The sequence below is a fragment of the Agrilus planipennis genome, unplaced genomic scaffold, assembly GCF_000699045.2.
Source record: "Agrilus planipennis isolate EAB-ADULT unplaced genomic scaffold, Apla_2.0 scaffold195, whole genome shotgun sequence".
Taxonomy (NCBI): domain Eukaryota; kingdom Metazoa; phylum Arthropoda; class Insecta; order Coleoptera; family Buprestidae; genus Agrilus; species Agrilus planipennis.
This window is the reverse complement of record NW_020439173.1, coordinates 233,451-250,328: the sequence shown is the minus strand read 5'-3', so window position 1 is coordinate 250,328 and position 16,878 is coordinate 233,451. Positions and strand designations below refer to the sequence as shown.

Genomic DNA, 16,878 nt, shown 5'->3' with positions numbered 1-16,878 from the left:
AAGAATAATTAAATAATTAATTGTTAATAACTTATCGTTAATATATTTTTGCAATAAACGTTTATTGTTGACACGTGGTTTCTTTCTTTACAAAACAAATCTGAACTAATTAAAACAATTAGTATTAGAAATACACAAATAAAGTTTGAACCAATTGGAAATCGTTTTGCCCTACGATAAATTCTGCAAACGAAAAAACTGAATTTCTAAATGTCCTAAAATTGTAAAGTATGAAAAATATTCTAACCACATACTCTTGTACCTGCATTTTTGGAAATCTTTTCATTAAAACTATTTACCTATCTACTCACTCATTATTTGTACATATTTAAATACAAAGCAGATAGATAAAGTAACAATTTTACTTGATTTACTTGCTGCAAATGCTTTTTTCAAATGCATATCTACTTATATTTTTGAAGCAACAAAAAAAAAATATTCAGAAAGTTGTTACTGCAGTACCTACATGGTGATAACGCAAACATGTTTACAAATAGAAATTCAGCCAAGGTATTTTCATTTTATTTTAAAGACTCTTTGAAGTGAGATACTTTTGAGCGGCGTTTTTTATATTACTGAATTTTCCCTCAATAAAGTGAGCACTTAATAATAAAGAAGATTAGATTTCGACTTTGTTGTTGGCCTAAATCCCATATAGAAATTGTCTAGAATACAATAACCTTGTTAAAAAAACTACATAAACATTTAATCTTCGCGATGGATTTGATATCAGAAAGCAAGCGGGTAATAAACTGGGCCTTGCTTATCATGGGAATATAATAAATAATAATAGTTGGTGCAGTATTAAAAAAACTTGTCACGGGATGAGTCGCGACGCCTGTCCTCATCAGCTGTGATGGAGCCCTCATCGATCTCACCCGCACCGCAAGGCGTCCAGGACGAACAGGAAAAACTTTTTATCAGTAACGAAACCGGCGGGGATGGAGAAAAAGAAACCCTTTTAATTACTTCGCATAATAAACCGCAAATAGTACCACAAGAAACTGAATGTTTCGTATTGAAAGCAGTGAAAAATTACGAAGAAGAAACTTTAAGAAAAAGATACAAACGTCTGTTGAATTTTGTGGACAGTTTGGGTGCTTTAACAGTTGTCGTAATTCTTGTTGTTGGTTTCTGGAGAGGATCATGGATCTTGGGAGACATTTACTTGGTAAAAGTATCCCCTACAGTGATAACGGTCGTGGCAACTTCGATGCATGTGATTTTAATCCTTTGGAAGGACTGGTGTAGCAAATTTTCGGAGAAAACGAAAAGAACAATTTTTATGAGTGTTTTCCGACGCTTCCATACGTTTTTGTACGCCGAAACGTGTGTTTTTACTTTCAAGGGTTATTGGGGAGTCTTGGACGTCCTATATGGGGTTACTTTCTTGCCAGATACTAGGGTTGAATCCTGCGAGAAACCCTTGCTGGTTTGGTGTGTTTCGGCAGCGAGTGTTGGAGGTCTTCTTGTCCTTAAATGTTTTAATAACACTTTGGGACCCCCATTTGCTATTTATGTCGACGATAGGGACACTTCTTTTAATTTTCCAACAATGTTTAGGACCAAAGTAAGTAATTGTTTATAACATTTAACTAATTATTATTAGCCAACAAACCGGTTTTGTTCAGTTCTTTTTTGTGGAATAATTGACGTTCTAAATAGTTAGATGCAGACCTAACAATAAGGATGAACTAGTTTTCAGCTTTCTGGTTCGTTCTTGAAAGATAACGATGTCCAAGTAATAATAATCAGTTGATTTATTGTCAGAATAGAAATAGGTAGCTACTATTTTTATTGAGTAATCTAGTTCTTTCTTTTTTCTGTTTGAATTATGGATTGTAACTGATACCAAAGGAAAACATTATTGTACGTTTCAATTCAAATTACCCACTTGTAATGTTACAACATCTGCAAGTAGATTATGTCCGTAAAAGACGTTTACATTTTAAAAAGCTTATCAATATTATTGATTTTGCACTCCATGCATTTGTCGCGTCTTCTTTTTTGTGTGTAACTTTCTACAATAACTATGAAATTAATTTTAGAAATATGATTAATTGATACTATTTCAATATAGTCATTGACTTTTTATTTTATGTTTATAATATTAAGTGTGACTTAAAAATTAGTTCAAAACTTTGAGGAAACTGAAGTTTTCCAAACTAAAACGTTTAGGTTTAAATTAAAATTTTTCAAATATACGTGGTTAACAATAACAATTTGTTATTATTATCTTCGTGTAAATAAATTCAAAATAAAGCAAAAAGTGTGTTTTGTAGTAAATAAATATTTGTTTCAACATTTTAATTAAGCTATTGTAAAAAGAACTGTCTTAATTGTTAATTAAATGTGTTTATTAGGCCGTACGACTGGTTCACGAAATTGAAATTAAAAATGGGTGACAATTCTCATTATAATCTCTCAGCAATTATAAAAGGAAAGAATCCTAGAAATTATTCTATTCTTTTGTCATATTTTGCTTATTACTATATGTATAAAGGTATTACATTGATAAATCGTTTTTATTTTTATTGTTATTAAAGATAAAATTAATGTTTTGCAATGTCTTCTAATGTAATCAATTTATTATTAGGGGTAAGTACTTACATAACTTTTTTATTTGCTTATATTATTGGCCTTCTTTTTTCAATTTTTTATAATTTGTCATTTTTGTTTGTTTATAATCTGTTATTATTTCTATGCACCGCAAAAGATTTGAGAAAAACAGAATCACCATCAGATTTCTTGAATGTTTATGAGAAAATTTAGTATTATTAATGTAGAACAACACCCTGTATATACTTTTACCTTTGGTTTCTGACGCTATCACATTATAAAATTTAATAATCATCCATCTTTTTTTTATTTATCAAAGTAGACGATAGTTCTTCTCGAATTTTGAGTTTCATGTTTTTTTACTAAAAAACACAAAGCGTTATCTAGTTTAATTGGCAAAGTTTGATAAAAGCATTAGCAAAACCATAAAGCACTTATATCTATAATAAAATAAAAATTTGTTATCAGTTCAATTATATATACTTGAATATTGAAATGGCTTATTGTCTAACATACGAGTTTAAATAAATATATGTATGTATGTTTTATAACTTTACACAAATAGATAAAATTACAATTAAACGAATTATAAATTAGGTTTTCGTGACAGTGTAATTTGTTTTTAGTGTATATTTTTTATTCAACTTTCGCGGGGAGCTCAACAAAATTTTGCAGACTTCGGAAAATTCAGAAATCGTTTTATTCCAAAAGCTGCTAGACTTATCAATGAGGTGATATCAGTAGAAGAACAACCCTTGATGGAATTGTCATATTTAAATGAAAACGAAATCCTCACTTCTAGATTACCGTACGTAGATGAATTTAAAAATCCCTATGTCGCTACCGATGTTTATCAATTAAGTCCACGACCATTCATAAATGGACCGAAGGGTGAAAATCCATACCGAATTCAATCATTAGAATTTCCACAAATATCTGTTTACCAGAAAATTCCCCCAAAGAATTTCGAAAATATTTTAGCACATATTACCGCCTACCATAATAATAAGAGAAAGGAAATAGAAAAATTACGAAGAAAACCTGCTGAAGAAATGATGAATGAAATTGTTTACAGAATGCCAATTAACAACAAATTTAATTTATTGAAACCAGATGATGCAAAAGAAATTAATATGTTGTCATTATCTCATAATAAATTTAATCAGTTCGATTCCGACATCGTTGAATATGATAGGGGAATAGTAAAAAGCAGATTAAGGAAAAAGGAGAACCCGTTCGAAGTCGTAATGAGTATTTACACTAACCCCACGGAATGGCGTTTTCCGACATTTACTAGTTTTCATAAAGAAGACGTCGAGCGATTTTTAGGCAAAGAAAACTTGAAAAAAGCTGTTCTTCATATGGCAATATATCCAGAACCAGATTCCTCCAATTCCTTACAAGAAATTGCTGCATAGTGTGTATCTTATTTATCCAAAGAATGGGGATCAGTAGGCCCCAATTTTTCCCCAAAATGTATTAGAAAAATTTGGATTTATTTTATATACAAAAAGGAATGTCTTTTTATTTGCATAATTTGTTTCACCTTCGATGGTATAGGTAAATTATGGATGTTACATAACAATAAATGTTTGTTATACAACGGCCAGAAAATGCTTTATTTGTTATTGTGCCGGCAGACAGTGAATAAATTAACTTGATAACGCAGTTTTTATTTCGAATTATGTTACAATGCTAGAGAATTGTATGTGTATAGTAATAGACTATCAAATTAGAAAATTACACTGCTGTTATACATTAAGTTTTCTTTGAAGTACTAACTCCGTTTTNGTTTTGATCAAAAGTGTTCGAAAAATAGAAAAAAAGGGTCACCTGAAAGGGAAGAAAAATATATGGATTTTATAAAAATCAGGATATATATTTTTGTCCAGTTTTTTACAGTGTTATTTCTCCTTAGGAATCCTTTTAGATCAAAGTTTATCTATTTTACTGTTAAAATTCCTCAATACTGCTATTGTTTGTTAGTTATCGCTCAAAACACTTCTCTTTTTTTTCTAGTCAATTTGATAGCTTGTTTTTACTGATACCATACGTTTCAAGTGTGACAGAAACATTGTTTACTTTCCTGAACAGTACATGAGCTATTATTTTTGAATACAAATTATTAAGAGATATGCATACATATTGTGTTTTTTATTTTTTATAGTTAACGATTAATGACTAATTAATTGTTATTACCAGACCATTAATTACATTGATTGTCTTTACACCAGCCATCATGCTACTGTGTTGCTTTTTGTTAACACCTCATGGGTGCTGCCCTTTTTTCATTTTCCATTATTTACCCTTGATTAAAACGCGTCAAAACATGCATACAAATAATTTTTCAGTTGGTACCATCCTTGACCTAGAAACACGTAGCCTTTTCGTCCNAATTTTACAAAGTTATCATTTGTGGTCGACTGCGATGAATCAAAATTAATTATAATTAATTCACATATTCTCGCTGATGCCTGTTGATATTTCTGAATTGAAAAGAACGCAATACCAAACTCATTATAATGTAAAAAACAATTGTATTGTCAATTTACAAACGATTCATCCTCAAGGTCTATATACGAATTAACAACAACAAATGAGAACCCGTTAAATTCTGATTCATAAAAAATTAATCAGTTAGAAATGAAGATTTATCAGAAAGACGAGGGTAGATACAGTTAGATTTGCCCCAGTTTTCCAGAAAACATAAGATAAGGATTCTTCGCCAGTCAATAGATTTTTTACCTTTTACTGTTGTGTCTTCCGTCGTATCCAAATATGATACCGTTATCTCGAAGCAAATTTTGATTAGTTTCTTCGAGATATTTGAGGAGACCCTGTGTGGTTTGTATGATGACCAGGTCGTTCATCGCATTGTACCCTGCTTGCATTCTACCCCTCAGTCCTGCGGTACCAAACGACAGTCTGTCCAGTAGTCTTTTACACAACTCTTGTGTTGCATTGCTATCGATCAAGCGGTTGATTTCTGACACAGTTTTCTCGTTTTTGTCCCACGAAACCCATTCGTCGATTTTTTGCTTCAATCCGCAAGGCCACTGGCTATTTGCGCCGGTAACACTCATTTTTATTTATTATTAGTTAGCACTAGTATTATTATTATTGTTATAGACCGACCAATAATAGTAATGTGTAGCTAATAGTTGAAAGTAACAGCAACTGTCAGACAAATTCCGGTAGTATGACACTAACTTATTCAAGTGAATTAAATTTAACGCGATAGGAGAGAAACACTCGGTAGTTGAGTATTTTTTTTTATGTTGTTTAGTTGTGCGCGCTTATATCAAATCAAACGAATGAAGATTGAAGAAGTTACACACTCTGCCGCAGTCGCAATGTCGACTTACCGTTCTTATCAATCGGATTTTGAAATGTGACGCTTCTACTATCACCACGACGTCGTGATAACGCGCACTGTTATCAAGTCACAATTTGAAATCGAACTGGTTTTTACATTTTTCATTTTTGGTTTTGTTATCTGTCTTGTTGCAAAGCTGCCGTTGCGTAAAAATTGAAAGTGATTTAGGTACTTACTACACAACAGTTTGCAGAAATGAAATCCAAAAGGAAATAGAAAATTGAATGTAACAGTAATCGTTTCACGTATTATTATAAACCAAGGTAATCGTTCTATAATTAAACCAAGTACCTACACGCAAGTTATTTTCCGTTAAGTAAATGAAACATTTCGTATACTCGTACCCATTGTTTTTTCCTATTTTATGATTACAAATCGCGTCACTTAAACTACACTCGCTGCAAGTTCGTGTAGTATTCTAATAAGTATGCACCTCTGCTACGTGCTTAGAGTTTTGTTGTTTTTTTTTCCTTCAGGAAATGGAAGTGGGGACTGTTAAGATCGCTGAAGACAGCGACTTCTTCATGTTGAGAAACTTGATAGACAACAACGAGGAATGGAAACTAGAATACAACAAGGGGGACGAATCAAAGGTACCTTCTCCTATGTACGATTACTTTGCCTTTTATATTAACGTAATATTTTATTTATTATTCGTTCACTGTGTGTGTGTGTGTTAATTTTATTTTGCGCAAGACTGACCGTGAATCTCGTGGAATCAAAGAAGGACATTCAACTGTCTCACTTATTTATTGTTTGTTATGCACACTACTCCTACGCACTTATTCTTACATCTACAGAGGCATGCCAGAAAAAGAACAACCCCGACGTCAACATACAAAATTACAAGAACTTCAGTGCCTGACCAGTTAGATTAATCGAACAGCAACAATCTATTTTATTTGTTTGTTCGTCGAATCGTTAATTTATAGTATTTACCATTAAGCTCTCAAAGATAACACTTTTATTTACGTGCAACTTTTAACCCGTCCGTTCGCCATGTAGCTAAAAATGCGCTCCTGTATTCTATCTTTAACGGGGCATGCTCAGAGTCGCTTTATTGTTTTACATCCATCCACACATACAAACGTATACAGCTACGCCCTTGCCTACGTCATAGATCGATTACGCGGTTCTCGCGACTCACGCTGTTGTCAAACTTGTTGAAACTTTTAATAAAACTTCTTTTTTAAGTTTTATTTATTGCTTTATAAGTATTTTTACCAACAGGGGTAGATAAGCATGCCCCAGAAACAAAAAAAATCGAAAGATTTATTTCAATGAAAGCTGTGCAAAGCTCTCGTCAAAGCGCTCCAAATCCCAAGCCCAAAGCTCTACTCCTTGAAGCTCCAATTGCATTTCAAAATCTAAGGACTTAGAAAACAGTTCGATCTAAACCTCTAAACACTTTCAAGATGCTTCAAGCACATTGAATTTCAAACTACAAATAGCTCGTTTATAAAGTAATCCAATCACCAATTTCCAACTATTTCTTCATGAAAAAACATGAGCCACTGAAAGGACTGAAGCACATTTTAAACTACTAAACCTCTGGTCAACTCCAATTTCAATATAGTCTACAGTGTATTAGTTCGATACATAATTAGCAATGATAATTACTAATTTTGCTGATCAAAATCCAGGTCTGGACGCACACAATTTGCTCAAAATCAAACGTACAAATGGTGAAAATCCACACAGAGTTCGAAAAGGTATCGGCGAGCACGCTTTTCGACGTCCTCCACGATCCCGATTACAGGAAAGAGTGGGACACCCACATGATCGAATCCACCGAAATAGGATACTTAAATCCCAACAATGACGTTGGATATTATGCCAGTAAGTCAGCGACGTATTCACAACCAAAAAAAAATGAGAAATGATAAATAGTAAATTCCGTCCAAAGGTCTCATACTAGTAGCAATAATATCAGATTGAGTAAAAGAGTTTTATATCTTTACAGTGAACCCTAATGTTTCAGTGTCATGTCCAACACCCATGAAAAATAGGGACTTTGTCTTACAAAGGTCCTGGCTAGATATGGGCGACGAAAAAATGATACTCAATCATTCGATTTACCATAAGTCGTATCCACCAAGAAAAGGATACGTAAGGTACGTCTCCCTCGTTATTATTTTTTGGCAATACTCCCTTTACATCCCTCTGTTTACATCTAGTCATTTGCAATCGCTTATTTCCTCTGGCACTTTACCTTTTAAGTCCACTTGTGACAACTGCTTTATGACCGCCTGTATCTCGCCACTAACATCCATTCAAAGTAATTCTTCCACTATAGATATCACTGTTTAGGGTGTTTAGGCCTATTCACTTACAATCGCTTGTTTAATACCTCTCCTCTCATTTGCTTTTGTGGTACTCTTCCCTGTATCTTACGAAAATTCATCGCAATTGTTTTCGTCATATACCTCCCTCAGCTTCTTCGTTCACATCTAACTGTTAGAAATTAGTTGATTGCAAATTTGGGCATCTGTGTTCCTCATAGGATCTTGAAATTATTTCTTTGCTTTTGTTTTGCTTAATGCGCTTTTTCTCATTTGCTAACGGTTGAAAATTTAAAAAAAAAATCTATTAGATTCGCTTGGGTTTGATCAGCTTCTCAATGGTACTGGCTCTAGATAGATATTTGTTTCAGAGCGATATCGCATTTAACAGGTTTTCTAATAAGACCGTCGGACAAGGGTTGTTTCCTGGGATACGTGTCACAGACTGATCCTCGCGGTAAAATTCCACCCTGGCTTGTGAACAAAGTGACGCAGATTTTTGCGCCCAAACTCGTGAAACAGCTAAAGAAAGCTGCAGAGGGTTACCCGATATGGAAAGCTAAACAGAAAGAGCCATGCTACAAACCGTGGATCTATCCAGAACAAACGTTGCTCTCTCCCAGGGTAAAAATATGTGATGTAAGTGAAAAACGAAGTAAGCAATTCTGAAATACATTCCTACCAAATAAAACTATTTTGTTCAAAAGTGTTATACTTTTTGACAATAATTGTCATTGACAGAATTAATAAATAATGAGAACATAACAGGAAAAAAATGCGAAAAGTTTATAGTCAAATGGACTATAAAAAACATCATTTTGATGCACGCGAAAGTTTCAATCAAAACTGAAAACAAATTTATAAAAAGATATAAAAGAAACTATAGTTGAAACGATCAAAATTGGCATAGTTCGTTACAAATTATATGTAAGAATCTCTCGAAACTGTAGTCATTTGCTGAGTTTTGAACACATCTTTGTTAAGTTAAGAAATGCTTCATGAGTACTACAGACAAAGTGAAGATAAAGAGATAAACGAATAGCAGTAAGCGGGCAGTGGTTAGGGGTTGCTTAGGTGCCTACGCAAAAGATCAACTGCCTAGTTGAAATTATATCTTTAAAGCGTTTTTGATTTCCTAAATTCCTAAGAATGTTGAACTCTCTTTGAAGTCCGATGCTGGCAACATACTGAAATTCTGATTGTCTGCATCTCTTTCTCTTACACTTCAACTGGTGTAATGTGATTCGTTTTTCTTTGTTAGTGTCCACTGCAATTCCTATCTGACATCTCTTTTCTATGTTTACAATATTCCCTACAACGATTGTCTTGAGTAAAAGTTATGTTAGCAACCACTAGTCTAGTTTGTAAGTTGAAAGAAGAATGTAAATGTGACAGTTTTATTGCAGACTATGCCAATTTTGAACGTTTTAACTATAGGCATGAATATGTATCAGTATAACGTCGTTTTTTATCGTTTCTAGTGTATTTCTCCACTAGAAACGGATTCTGCGAGAGACGATGACACTGAGGTTGAAATGGTACATGTATGATGACCGTGTGACCTGACGGTTGCTTATTTAAAAAAGTGTTCTTCTTATTCACGAATTTCGAAAAAGTATTATAATAATAATTATTATTTTATATTATATATTATATTATAACATTGTTAACCTATTTGATCCTTCTAGTCAATGTATTTACAGTCGCTTTTACCGCTTCTTCATATAATGATATGAATACAACGAAAACATTACAGTATTACAACAAAAATACAAACGTAACTTTCACTTAAAGGCATATACACGTACATTACATTTAACATTCGTTTGTTTTATATAATATAAACGTTTATAATTATTTATTTAACCAATATTACCCCATCATACACAGACGTTCGTATTACAGTACCACCCAACAAAATTATCACAAGAATGAAGAATTCAGCCGAAATTACACTTTAATTAAAGTACCTGCAGTGTAAATTCGTTATTTATATCGAACAGTTCTCTCTATAACGTAGACTCGCTTAATATCGAGTAGTAAAACAAACACTTGGTCATCATCATCATAGTCTAATTTAGATCTTAAAAAAATAAAAGACTTCTAACGACTCCTTTACGTTTTAGGTCCTGCCTCTCCTTATCCTTATCTTTATTGATTTCCAAAACACCCTTTGTTCTGCTAATACTCTTTCCAATATCTCCTTGACAATCGTTTGAAAATTTATTGATTTTTGACTATACTTTTCATTTGTTGCGATAAGTTTATTGGGTAGTGTATTTAATACATACTATATNACCCGTAGGTATCGTAGATTTCGTCTAATTTTCGAGCTAAAGTTTTCCCATTGGAATAAAGGTAAGAAACCAGTGTTGCCATTACCAAAGCCGCACTGATTCCATCTTTATCCAAAACGTGATGGTCACACATGAAACCAATGGCTTCTTCGAATGCAAAGATTACTTCCTTGCTTTCTTTTTCTAAATTGAACGTTCTGTTTCCTTAAAAAAAATTCTGAGTTTGTAACAGACTCACTTCTGTATCAGAATTCCAACTAAAGGCTTTGTGATGATGAAGAAAAGATTGGAAATGGAAAAGTAACTTTAAAAAATAGAAGAACAGAGGATACCATGGATGTCAACAAGTAAAAGGAGAAATGAGATGTCAGGCCATCTTTTGAGACATGAAGAACTGGTTAGAAACATACTAGAAATAGAATAAATAGATGCGATATTAAGCCTGCACTTATCCCCAAAGTGATGCTTTATTTTCAGGAAATGCGAAAATTGGATCAGAGTGGAAAGGAGTCTTTGGATTCACGTCTTTGTGATGTTGTTATTAAGATATGAGCTGCTACCCAATGGACAAAATTTTTATAACAAATCTAAATTTTATTTTTTTCGTAAAGCTTCTGGAACTTCTCTAAATAAATGAAGAAATAATTAAATGTCATTCTCACCCATCCATTTAAATCCAGTTAATGTTTCTTCGAAATTAAAACCTTCCTTTTTGGAAATTGTTCTCAAGATCTTCGAACTCACTGTGCTCGACATCATGTAGCAGTTACTCAAATCACTCTTCGGACATCTTTGCCTGTAGCATTGCAAAATCCACCAACCAAGAAGAGCTCCGAGTTCGTTTCCATTGAAAATTGTCCAGGTGTCATTTCTAAAAACCATCTTTCAAAATGATAACAAAAAATGAAACGAATATCAAATGAAGATGACAATAAATCGAGTAACAATTTCGTGAAATTTAAAACTTACTTATCGCTTTTCTCTGCTACTGCTAATCTGTCTGCGTCCGGATCATTGGCTAATATAATTTTTGATCCAATTTTATCTGCCTTTTTGAACGAGAGATCGAGACAGCTCCTTCCTTCTTCAGGATTTGGAAATCTGAAACCAAATGGTACATACCTATCGGTTATAATGAAGTTGGGTACAACAACGACATAACGGTTATTACGACGAAATTTCTAAATCCTTGATAGATATAATACCGTTTATAACAACATCGGCTGTTACGGCAGAAACAATACAAATTGGTGCGACCAAAATTATCGTTTACAGCGACGGACTCGTAAGAAAATGTCCGGAATTTACAGAGATATTTAATCAACATTTTTCCCAAGTTTGACCAATTCCTTCTGTAGCGAGCACAAGCGTGTCGGGCATACGTGTGTGTGAGCGGCTTATCGATTCGCCGACTAGCCGCGGTCGCCTTTTTTTCATGTGCGTCGTATCTGTAAACGTGTGTGTCGCACCTGCGTTCCGGGAAAGCAATTGAACACTTCAAAGAAGGCGAGACTTTTCCGGACGACTCGAGAAATTTCCCGAAAGGGACCAAAAGAGTATTTAAAGGAAGAGACGATCGCCGAGGAAGGTAGAAATAAATTGACCGTTGTAGAAGTGAATCAAGAAATAAATTGACAGTGATAGAAGTGAATAGTAACAGTAGTGTAANGTGTTAAATAATATTTTCAAACGTCAAACGTTTCCAAAGAAAGTGAAAATTAACCGTGGAGGTCGTCTACGTATACAAACACGACATTAATTAATTAGGGAATGTAATAAGTTTGTAAATAAATTGGAATTCCACAAAAATCGCCTTTTCTATAACTTGCTGTCTAATTTTTAATTGAACAATAATATGCTCTATAATGAACTTATTGAAAAGGTAATTATTTATACATTTTTATCAATCCTAACTAACTATCTGGTAATTAATTAAATAACTGAACTAGTTACTAAATTTTTATCTATTAATGACGACGCGGTAATAAATATTATGTACAAAATAATATAAAAGGGGCTACTAATTAAATTAGATACAAAGCAACATTATTTTGTTTTAAATATTTATATTTTTAAAAGATTACGTATTCTTTTGTATTTTTAATAAATAAACCGATAATAACGCAAAAGAACCTTGCACTTATGAATACCAAAAATGTTATTACGCTCGATAAGAAATAAAAAGGAAATTTTTCAACAGGAAATGCTGTTATAACGCAATTCCTAATTAAATGTGTTACTTAGTACTAATTTAGTGTTTGAACCAATTGATTATGATATGGAAAAGTTGTTGTGTTATCAGACAACAACAATTATATCTGGTTAATAAATATTTAATTTACTCCTTTGTTTAAATACACAAAAAGAGAATGTTCAGAAAAGAATTACTGTTTTAAGAAAATATTTGCTGCTTTTTCTTAATTTTCCACAAGTAATCGTTACAAAGTATTTTACGGATATTTACTAAGAACGTTTATTTGTTTTATTATCGTCTATTATAGAAATTTCCACGGTATGTAATTCAGGTTTTTGCAAAAATTAATTCGATTCCTTGATTAGGTCTTATGAGACCTTGCAACATTGAAAATTGTATGAAATTAACTACAAAAACAGAATTGTATCGGTTATTAAACTCAAGGTAACATAATATACGTATACATATTGTTATTTTTATTATATTCATCAATAAAACAACTTATACGTTACGTTATAATGCAAAATTACGTGTAAGTTTTGAAAATTGATACAAAACTCAAACCTTAACATCTAACAGTGAAGTAAAATCATGCCATTAAAGAAACCTGAAACGTGCCACAAAGCTCGATTGTAGGAAGCTTTTCTTTTGATAAAGGGTTAAAACAATCATAAGGGTATAATTTTCCATTTTAATTTTTTTAATCTAATTTAATTTTATATACAAAAAGGAATGTCTTTTTATTTGCATAATTTGTTTCACCTTCGATGGTATAGGTAAATTATGGATGTTACATAACAATAAATGTTTGTTATACAACGGCCAGAAAATGCTTTATTTGTTATTGTGCCGGCAGACAGTGAATAAATTAACTTGATAACGCAGTTTTTATTTCGAATTATGTTACAATGCTAGAGAATTGTATGTGTATAGTAATAGACTATCAAATTAGAAAATTACACTGCTGTTATACATTAAGTTTTCTTTGAAGTACTAACTCCGTTTTCTCTTATGACGGATGCTAAACTGAGGAAAATTCCTTGAGAGATAATTTAATAAAAAATACGAAAAAAAAACTAATTCCGATAAAAATTATAGTGGCTACCCACTAGTAAAGCAGCGAATCCATTATTATTACGTTGGACAAAGCATAAGATGGGTCAAAACAGAATCAAAGAACATATGTTTTATTTATTTATTTTTATTAATTTTAAAGTAATCCAAGAAAAAATAATTACATTCGTGTAAAGCTTACTGACAATCGTACACATACATGGTTTATACAGGTACTTCATATCTTCCATAAAATTGTTTTTACCTAAGTAGGTACCGGATGTTACAATTATATTAACTTATCTAACTCTTGACATCTAATTTNAAATCTGAACTAATTAAAACAATTAGTATTAGAAATACACAAATAAAGTTTGAACCAATTGGAAATCGTTTTGCCCTACGATAAATTCTGCAAACGAAAAAACTGAATTTCTAAATGTCCTAAAATTGTAAAGTATGAAAAATATTCTAACCACATACTCTTGTACCTGCATTTTTGGAAATCTTTTCATTAAAACTATTTACCTATCTACTCACTCATTATTTGTACATATTTAAATACAAAGCAGATAGATAAAGTAACAATTTTACTTGATTTACTTGCTGCAAATGCTTTTTTCAAATGCATATCTACTTATATTTTTGAAGCAACAAAAAAAAATATTCAGAAAGTTGTTACTGCAGTACCTACATGGTGATAACGCAAACATGTTTACAAATAGAAATTCAGCCAAGGTATTTTCATTTTATTTTAAAGACTCTTTGAAGTGAGATACTCATAACTTTTGAGCGACGTTTTTTATATTACTGAATTTTCCCTCAATAAAGTGAGCACTTAATAATAAAGAAGATTGGATTTCGACTTTGCTGTTGGCCTAAATCCCATATAGAAATTGTCTAGAATACAATAACCTTGTTAAAAAAACTACATAAACATTTAATCTTCGCGATGGATTTGATATCAGAAAGCAAGCGGGTAATAAACTGGGCCTTGCTTATCATGGGAATATAATAAATAATAATAGTTGGTGCAGTATTAAAAAAGCTTGTCACGGGATGAGTCGCGACGCCTGTCCTCATCAGCTGTGATGGAGCCCTCATCGATCTCACCCGCACCGCAAGGCGTCCAGGACGAACAGGAAAAACTTTTTATCAGTAACGAAACCGGCGGGGATGGAGAAAAAGAAACCCTTTTAATTACTTCGCATAATAAACCGCAAATAGTACCACAAGAAACTGAATGTTTCGTATTGAAAGCAGTGAAAAATTACGAAGAAGAAACTTTAAGAAAAAGATACAAACGTCTGTTGAATTTTGTGGACAGTTTGGGTGCTTTAACAGTTGTCGTAATTCTTGTTGTTGGTTTCTGGAGAGGATCATGGATCTTGGGAGACATTTACTTGGTAAAAGTATCCCCTACAGTGATAACGGTCGTGGCAACTTCGATGCATGTGATTTTAATCCTTTGGAAGGACTGGTGTAGCAAATTTTCGGAGAAAACGAAAAGAACAATTTTTATGAGTGTTTTCCGACGCTTCCATACGTTTTTGTACGCCGAAACGTGTGTTTTTACTTTCAAGGGTTATTGGGGAGTCTTGGACGTCCTATATGGGGTTACTTTCTTGCCAGATACTAGGGTTGAATCCTGCGAGAAACCCTTGCTGGTTTGGTGTGTTTCGGCAGCGAGTGTTGCAGGTCTTCTTGTCCTTAAATGTTTTAATAACACTTTGGGACCCCCATTTGCTATTTATGTCGACGATAGGGACACTTCTTTTAATTTTCCAACAATGTTTAGGACCAAAGTAAGTAATTGTTTATAACATTTAACTAATTATTATTAGCCAACAAACCGGTTTTGTTCAGTTCTTTTTTGTGGAATAATTGACGTTCTAAATAGTTAGATGCAGACCTAACAATAAGAATGAACTAGTTTTCAGCTTTCTGGTTCGTTCTTGAAAGATAACGATGTCCAAGTAATAATAATCAGTTGATTTATTGTCAGAATAGAAATAGGTAGCTACTATTTTTATTGAGTAATCTAGTTCTTTCTTTTTTCTGTTTGAATTATGGATTGTAACTGATACCAAAGGAAAACATTATTGTACGTTTCAATTCAAATTACCCACTTGTAATGTTACAACATCTGCAAGTAGATTATGTCCGTAAAAGACGTTTACATTTTAAAAAGCTTATCAATATTATTGATTTTGCACTCCATGCATTTGTCGCGTCTTCTTTTTTGTGTGTAACTTTCTACAATAACTATGAAATTAATTTTAGAAATATGATTAATTGATACTATTTCAATATAGTCATTGACTTTTTATTTTATGTTTATAATATTAAGTGTGACTTAAAAATTAGTTCAAAACTTTGAGGAAACTAAAGTTTTCCAAACTAAAACGTTTAGGTTTAAATTAAAATTTTTCAAATATACGTGGTTCACAATAACAATTTGTTATTATTATCTTCGTGTAAATAAATTCAAAATAAAGCAAAAAGTGTGTTTTGTAGTAAGTAAATATTTGTTTCAACATTTTAATTAAGCTATTGTAAAAAGAACTGTCTTAATTGTTAATTAAATGTGTTTATTAGGCCGTACGACTGGTTCACGAAATTGAAATTAAAAATGGGTGACAATTCTCATCATAATCTCTCAGCAATTATAAAAGGAAAGAATCCTAGAAATTATTCTATTCTTTTGTCATACTTTGCTTATTACTATATGTATAAAGGTATTACATTAATAAATCGTTTTTATTTTTAATGTTATTAAAGATAAAATTAATGTTTTGCAATGTCTTCTAATATAATCAATTTATTATTAGGGGTAAGTACGTACATAACTTTTTTATTTGCTTATATTATTGGCCTTCTTTTTTCAATTTTTTATAATTTGTCATTTTTGTTTGTTTATAATCTGTTATTATTTCTATGCACCGCAAAAGATTTGAGAAAAACAGAATCACCATCAGATTTCTTGAATGTTTATGAGAAAATTTAGTATTATTAATGTAGAACAACACCCTGTATATACTTTTACCTTTGGTTTCTGACGCTATCACATTATAAAATTTAATAATCATCCATCTTTTTTTTATTTATCAAAGTAGA

The 16,878-nt window shown here is 32.2% G+C and overlaps 3 protein-coding genes across 7 annotated transcripts in view; 1 reads left to right on the top strand and 2 right to left on the bottom strand.

Annotated features, from left to right (window-relative positions):
• Window positions 1–5,659, bottom strand: part of LOC108739836 (probable phosphoglucomutase-2) — a 13,875-nt gene extending 8,216 nt beyond the window's left edge. Inside the window, exon 1 of the mRNA XM_025978016.1 lies at window positions 5,305–5,659. Within this exon, the coding sequence (XP_025833801.1) occupies window positions 5,305–5,642 (338 nt within the window). The 5' untranslated portion in view covers window positions 5,643–5,659. The remainder of the gene's footprint in view (window positions 1–5,304) is intronic.
• The window catches only part of LOC108739848 (START domain-containing protein 10), a 46,974-nt gene extending 36,675 nt beyond the window's left edge, over window positions 1–10,299 (top strand). For 2 of the 5 annotated variants that reach the window (XM_018473924.1, XM_018473921.2), the window contains exons 2-6: window positions 6,412–6,528; window positions 7,579–7,774; window positions 7,917–8,049; window positions 8,589–8,856; window positions 9,699–10,299. In XM_018473924.1, coding sequence (XP_018329426.1) covers window positions 6,415–6,528; window positions 7,579–7,774; window positions 7,917–8,049; window positions 8,589–8,856; window positions 9,699–9,767 — 780 coding nt within the window. In that variant the 5' untranslated portion in view covers window positions 6,412–6,414 and the 3' untranslated portion in view covers window positions 9,768–10,299. Of the gene's footprint in view, window positions 1–6,107; window positions 6,199–6,411; window positions 6,543–7,578; window positions 7,775–7,916; window positions 8,050–8,588; window positions 8,873–9,698 lie in introns of those variants that run through there. The other 3 variants (XM_018473923.1, XM_018473925.1, XM_018473922.2) reach the window with 3 other exon arrangements.
• Window positions 10,300–10,497: 198 nt separating this feature from the next.
• LOC108739835 (phosphoglucomutase-2-like) lies at window positions 10,498–14,258 on the bottom strand. Its single transcript, XM_025978007.1, has 4 exons — window positions 14,253–14,258; window positions 11,484–11,695; window positions 11,177–11,385; window positions 10,498–10,718 (listed from the first exon to the last, which is right to left on the bottom strand). The coding sequence occupies exons 1-4, from the start codon at window positions 14,256–14,258 to the stop codon at window positions 10,498–10,500; spliced, it is 648 nt and encodes a 215-aa protein (XP_025833792.1).
• Window positions 14,259–16,878: the final 2,620 nt, after the last annotated feature.